This window comes from Rhea americana, unplaced genomic scaffold, assembly GCF_003343005.1.
Source record: "Rhea americana isolate MKP2758 unplaced genomic scaffold, rheAme1 scaffold_190, whole genome shotgun sequence".
Lineage (NCBI taxonomy): Eukaryota > Metazoa > Chordata > Aves > Rheiformes > Rheidae > Rhea > Rhea americana.
In genome coordinates, this window is record NW_028186039.1 from 1,544,511 (window position 1) to 1,550,510 (window position 6,000).

The 6,000-nt window shown below is 42.8% G+C and overlaps 1 protein-coding gene across 1 annotated transcript in view; it reads right to left on the reverse strand.

Moving 5' to 3' along the window:
- Positions 1–5,931, reverse strand: part of CEP250 (centrosomal protein 250) — a gene marked incomplete at its 5' end in the record, with an annotated part of 39,868 nt that extends 33,937 nt beyond the window's left edge. The window contains 5 exons of the mRNA XM_085302677.1: positions 579–685; positions 1,422–1,587; positions 3,390–3,472; positions 4,098–4,154; positions 5,851–5,931. Of these exons, the coding sequence (XP_085158803.1) occupies positions 579–685; positions 1,422–1,587; positions 3,390–3,472; positions 4,098–4,154; positions 5,851–5,931 (494 nt within the window). The remainder of the gene's footprint in view (positions 1–578; positions 686–1,421; positions 1,588–3,389; positions 3,473–4,097; positions 4,155–5,850) is intronic.
- Positions 5,932–6,000: the final 69 nt, after the last annotated feature.

The window sequence follows — 6,000 nt, forward strand, 5'->3', positions numbered from 1 at the left end:
AGGAGGCACCAAACTAAGCAGTGTAAACTGGATAAATGCAATAACAGGGTACAGAAGTGATTTTTTCCTCTCAATAATGTTGCCACAGGAATAAGTGGATACAAGCCAATCAAAATAAATGTAAGCTGGAAACAAAAARAAAAAAAAAGATAATCATGAATGATATTACCATCAGAAGCAGTGAAGCAAGAAACCTAGTGAAATTTAAAGTAAGTTTTAACCATTTTATAAAAGAGATTGTATTATATACTGCACAGTAGGGCTTGATGAGTGTACTCCCTTCCAGTGTGTCCATGTACGCTTGCATCTGTGTTAATAAGGCCAAATATTAACATTTAAGTTCATCCATTTAGTGCCTCTACATTCCTTATAGCACAAGCACCTCAGTTTAATTTGGAACCCAGCATCAGACAACATGCTTGTTAAAACAGTCTGTAACATGGTTAATTGCTTTACTTCAGGCTAGCAAAGGAGAAACTATCTCTAGCTCTAACTAGAATAACATCAAGGCTCAAAAAACAAGTGTGGAGGAAAGCTCCATTTTTTCTTCAAGAGACCTAACTTTAGCTACTACTCACCTGTCAGTGGCAGTCTTCATTTCTAGGAAATAACGGCGGAAGGTCACCACCTGGCGCCACAGGCTGAGAAGACGATTATGTTCACCTTTTAGGTAGCTGTCATAAAACTAGAAACAGAGAGACAAAAAAGAAACGCTTGTTCAGCCTTCACTCTCACTGTGGAAGTCTTCCAGATATGAGACAGTATATCCCTTATCACCAGATCTCCTTTAATAAGTTCCAACAGGGGCATCACAGACTGATAAGCACAAAAGCACCACATTAGCATCCTYAGTAGACTTGCCACCTAACTTCAAAGAAGGGAACATCCAAATTTCTCCTGCTGTAGTGCGAATCAACACAGTAGACTAATCATGACTTATCACCTCACTCTGCAGAGATGTCCAACAGTCTTGCTGGAGAAAGACAAAAACAAGTCCCACCAGTGTGGGTCCTTCTTGCAATAGGCTGCTAGTAAGAGATGCCTACTTATTCTTCTGTAGGCTACTCTGGATAGGTTTGTGTGTTTTCAGATTCAGACTCCACTGCTGTAGACAGAGATTTAAGAACTAATATAAATAAATAAATAAATGAGAGTTCATGTGTGATGACTGCTCTACAGTGTCCAGAAACAACAAGGATTTGTCTTTAAGACTCAGCTGCACAGCTGCAGTAGATGGGCGTGTCTGATCAGTACAGTTTGCTGATGCTCCTCCATCTCATATGCTTGCGTTCCACTAGCCAATACCAATACATCCTCAATGAAGCAACAATTTTCACACAGCAAGCTCTCTGTGCTAGGAATAAATTGTATTCTCATTCCTATCCGGCATCACATTTGACATTCCTCTAGTTTACCCTTACCTCACGTTCATTGCGCCATTCATTCTCCTTCATTTCCAGCTCCTCCCGGGCCCTCATCCAATCTGCTGTCAGTTTTCCAACATCTTCTTTAAGAGCTGAATTCACCTCATTTGCTTTATCTAGGTGCTCCCGCAAGAGGGTGTTCACTTCAGCCAGACTTTCACACCTTGGAAAGAGAGAAACAGCAATGAGCACACTGAAAAACTACCATCCACACGCAGCATTCCCATGCCTTTCCAACTCCTTCCAAACTTGACTTTTTCTCAAGCTGAGAGGTAGTCAAAGTGCTTTCCAGCTATAATAAAGGTATCTTTGTTTCTGCAAACCCCTCTTTCCTCCTCCTTATTCTAAACTTTTAATTTCCACCTGCAACTTCAGTTTTACCTTCAACTTTGATGATGCCCACATGTAACCTTTTGACTCCACTTTGCTCTGTCTGCTCTCCTCTCCATTTTCTTCTCATACAAGATCCTGATGTAACATCTTTCTCTAACATTGTCCTGACCATGTCCTCCTCCAATTTCTAGGTTTCAATATCCTTTTCCCTTGCAACCTACCTCATAGAATCACAGAATCAGTAAGKTTGGAAGGGACCTCTGGAGATCATCTAGTCCAACCTCCCTGCTCAGCAGGGTCACCTAGAGCATCTTAGACAGGGTTGCATCCAGGCGGGCCTTGAATATCTCCATAGAAGGAGACTCCACAACCTCTCTGGACAACCTGTTCCAGTGCTCTGTCACTCTCACAGTGAAGAAATTCCTCCTCATATTCAGGCAGAACTTCCTGTGGTTCAATTTCTGCCCATTGCCTCTTGTCTTGTCACATGGGACAACTGAAAACAGTTTGTCCCTGTCCCCTTAACACCCTCCCTTCAGGTATTTATACACATCAATAAGATCCCCTCTCAGTCTTCTCTTCCCCAGGCTAAAGAGGTCCAGTTCTCGCAGCCGTTCCTCATAGAGCAGATGCTCCAGCCCTCTGATCATTCTTGTAGCCCTACGATGGACTCTCTCCAGTAGCTCCATGTCTCTCTTGTACTGGGGAGCCAAAAACCTCTACCGTCATCTTCTTGTAAAGCCTCTCCCTATTCTTGTCTTATATACTGTGTAAGATCTGAAGTAAAAAACATACTTTATTGATCCAGTGACTACACATCACAGAGGCAGAATTGCATACATAGGGAAAACAGCTCTCTGTGGAACTTGYAATTGAAGATTGGAATGAACTTTTACAGGATTCCCAAAGTGCAGATGCTAGGCATTTGCAGCCCTCACAAAGACTTTAAATGTGTCCACTATAACGAACGTAAAGGTCAAACATTGCTGGTTAATGACTTTAGGGCCACAGCCTAATATCCCATCCAAGGAATCTTTCATGAATAAAATTTTAACAACTGCTGTCCTGTGAACAAGTACAAAACTCACTGTTCCTGGATCAAAACAGGAGCCGTGCTTCCCCTGCCTTAGCTCACAACACATGCAACACAGCATATAGATCCATTTTACACCACACACAATTATCCTTTTTTGCAGAGAAAAGCAGAAAAGGGAATTGTGACAAAAGCTGCCTGTAATGTCAAGTACCCTATCAGAAGACTCTGACACAAGTACAGGATATGAAAATAAAATTCTAAACCAAGCAGGAAAACACCTGCTCCCTGAAATGCTAAGCATGTTAGAGCTTGATTCTTAATACGAAACAGGGCTCTGCTGAGTTGCTCACCTCTAGAATTACAGAATAATTTAGGCTGGAAAGGTACCTCTGGAGGTCACCTGGACCAACCACACGCTCAAAACAGAGCCATTCAGCACACAATACTACTATTGCACCACAAAATGGACTTTGGACCCTTCACCTTTTGAAATGGCCTGCTTGTTTCTTTTGGGGACCAGATAATACTGATGGGTTTTCCTTCACTTCTTTGAGTATCCAGGATACCAAGTATGAGATGTTGCTTTTTCCTTTTACCTTTGTTGCTCCTCTTCTAACTGGAACAACGCATTCTCCAGGCTATGGTCTTCTGTGACTTCCCACCTGTCTGGAAGGGGTCCCTTAACAAGAAAGAAAATGTTCAGTCAAATCCTTGTGCCCTGTTCACTTGAGCTTTCCCTTCCATTTGTCTGGAACATCAAGAGATTATGTATGGCTTCCTTCAGGCATGTGATGACTACAGAGAGGAAGGAAGGTGAAGGACATTATTCAGCATGAGCAGTACTCCTCAGTTTCCCATTGTTGCACTCTCACAGCTAGCTAACTTCAGCTCGTGACCATGAGTGATCACTTAAGACTCAAAGCTTGGGAATACATACTCTCCTTGTCTTTGCCTCCTAGGTTTATTTTAGCCACAATGCAGAAGAGGAGGTACGGAGCCAGCCCTGTGTATTGAATGCCACCACTCCTCCCTTCCATTACAAATATTACTTTAGCAATCAAGCATGCCTTCACAAAATTAAGATTCTTCTTGATAGGGTTTTCTGGACAGGCATTTCTGAGATTACTGAGATTTCTGGCTGCTCTGAAAATGGCCAGTGACAAAACACTGAAGTGCAAATTTATAGTGTATCTTTAAATTTTCGTGCCAGTATAATTATTTTCCTCTGTCTTTGCTTTGAGGATCCTTATCTGTGCTAACAAATGCTGCACATACTGTCTTTAGTTAGAAACCTACATACTCACCCCTCCTGCTTCCAGTCGCTGCTCCAGTTCTCGACACCAGGTCCGGTACTGCAGTACCTAGATGGATAAATAGAATTAGGATGAGTGAATGAAGCTTGTAAGAGACTGAGTTCCTCCTGCATTAGCTTCTCGCTAAGTATTTACAGCCAGGACACAGTACATTTCCCATAACTGCTGACACAATCAGCAAAAAGGCATTAGTCTTATACAGAAGCTTCACTTTTATCCAAATGAAAAAGGGATTCTCTTACACATGGGGCTATCCATTCATCCTAAGACAGTGATGACAAGCAGAACAATGAGCCAGACTTAGACAGCCATGCCAGGCCAGCCATGCCTATCAGACTGATGATCATACTGATAAGACATAAACAAACCATATTAAATCCAAGAAGAGTCACCAASAGAAAAACCTGTGCAAAATCCTAGCTATGTCATGTTTAATAGCAGGCTTGGAATTAGAAATTTATGAAGTGACTCAGCATGCCCCACTAATCATAAGCTTACTGTGAACCAATTAATACTTCCTATACCATCAGTATCCTACTCAAGCTCATCACAGAATGGTAAGGTTGGAAGGGACCTCCAGAGATCATCTAGTCCAACTCCCCTGCTCAAGCAGGGTCACCTACAGCACGTTAGACAGGATCGCATCATCAACCAAAACAAAGCAATTTTTTGCTCCACAGCCAAATAACATGAATACAATTAAACAAAGGGAAAGGAAAAGCTCTGATAAACAGCGAAAATGATTACATAAAAAGGGAAAACAAAACGCCCAGGTGTATGAACACCAGTGGATTGAGAACAAGCAGAAATCCCCTCATGAATTACTCAAAATACATGGAAAACAAGTTGACAGAAACCGAAAGAAGAATAAGTAGAACTCCTCTGCACTGCTTGGAGGAAGAAATGTGCTTTTAACATCTATTTGCTATTAGCTTTGCTTTCCAAAGACATTTCCATTACAYGGCAAATGCAGTCCAACCATCCAAGTTGTATCCTTTAAGCATTCAAGCTTCTTTATGTCTCAGCAATTAGACATTTGAAAATACAATCATAGGGATTTCCCTATTTAAATGTGTTTTAATTTCACAAAAAAGTGAAACTAATATTTACAATAGGCAAAAAGGTCASTAGGCTCTTGAAGATGGAGAGATAAGTTAAGAACTACATAACTTTCCAATATTTACTGAATAAAGGCAGTTCTGAACAGTTCAAAGRGTGCAGCGCAGCAAGCACTTGCTATGTTCAGTTTTATGCCCAGAAAGAGCGCAGCTGACCAGCCTGGCTTTTCAGCTAGACCTACAGAGAGAATGCATCAGCCTTTTTACAYCAATAGGGTAAATTTTTATATATATATAACAAAACAAAAATACTTCCACTCCTCCCCCAGGAGCAGTTAGCAGCATGGGGAGTGGGACCGATGCCTATTGCAGCAGGTAACAGCACTTGCGGGTGCTCTCATCAGTGCGCTCTCAGCTGGACCATGCTGTAATGATCTGAGGCCCTGCTATACCCACACCTGACTGGGTCTCACAGGAACTGCTCCAGCACACACACACACACACACACACAAAAACCAGTAAGAACCAGTTTGATAAACTGCTCAGATATCAAAGCAGGACAAAACCGGAGCGGCTCCACTGCAGCCTGCTGAGGCTCAGAGACCCTCCTCGCTGCCAGTGGCGCCCACACAGCAAGGGGACAAGGCCCGAGCTGCRACCCTCTGCCCCGGGCTGCCGATAAATACCTCCAGGGGCTCGACTCCYGCCTCCGGGAAAGTCTCACTGATGCGACCACACGGAGCCGTTTTCAAGTCAGGCGTCTTTATTTAAGAAAAGGAGGGGGGAAACATCAGGAAAGCCGATCCAGGGGCTCAGCAGTGGCGGCCGGGCGGGCA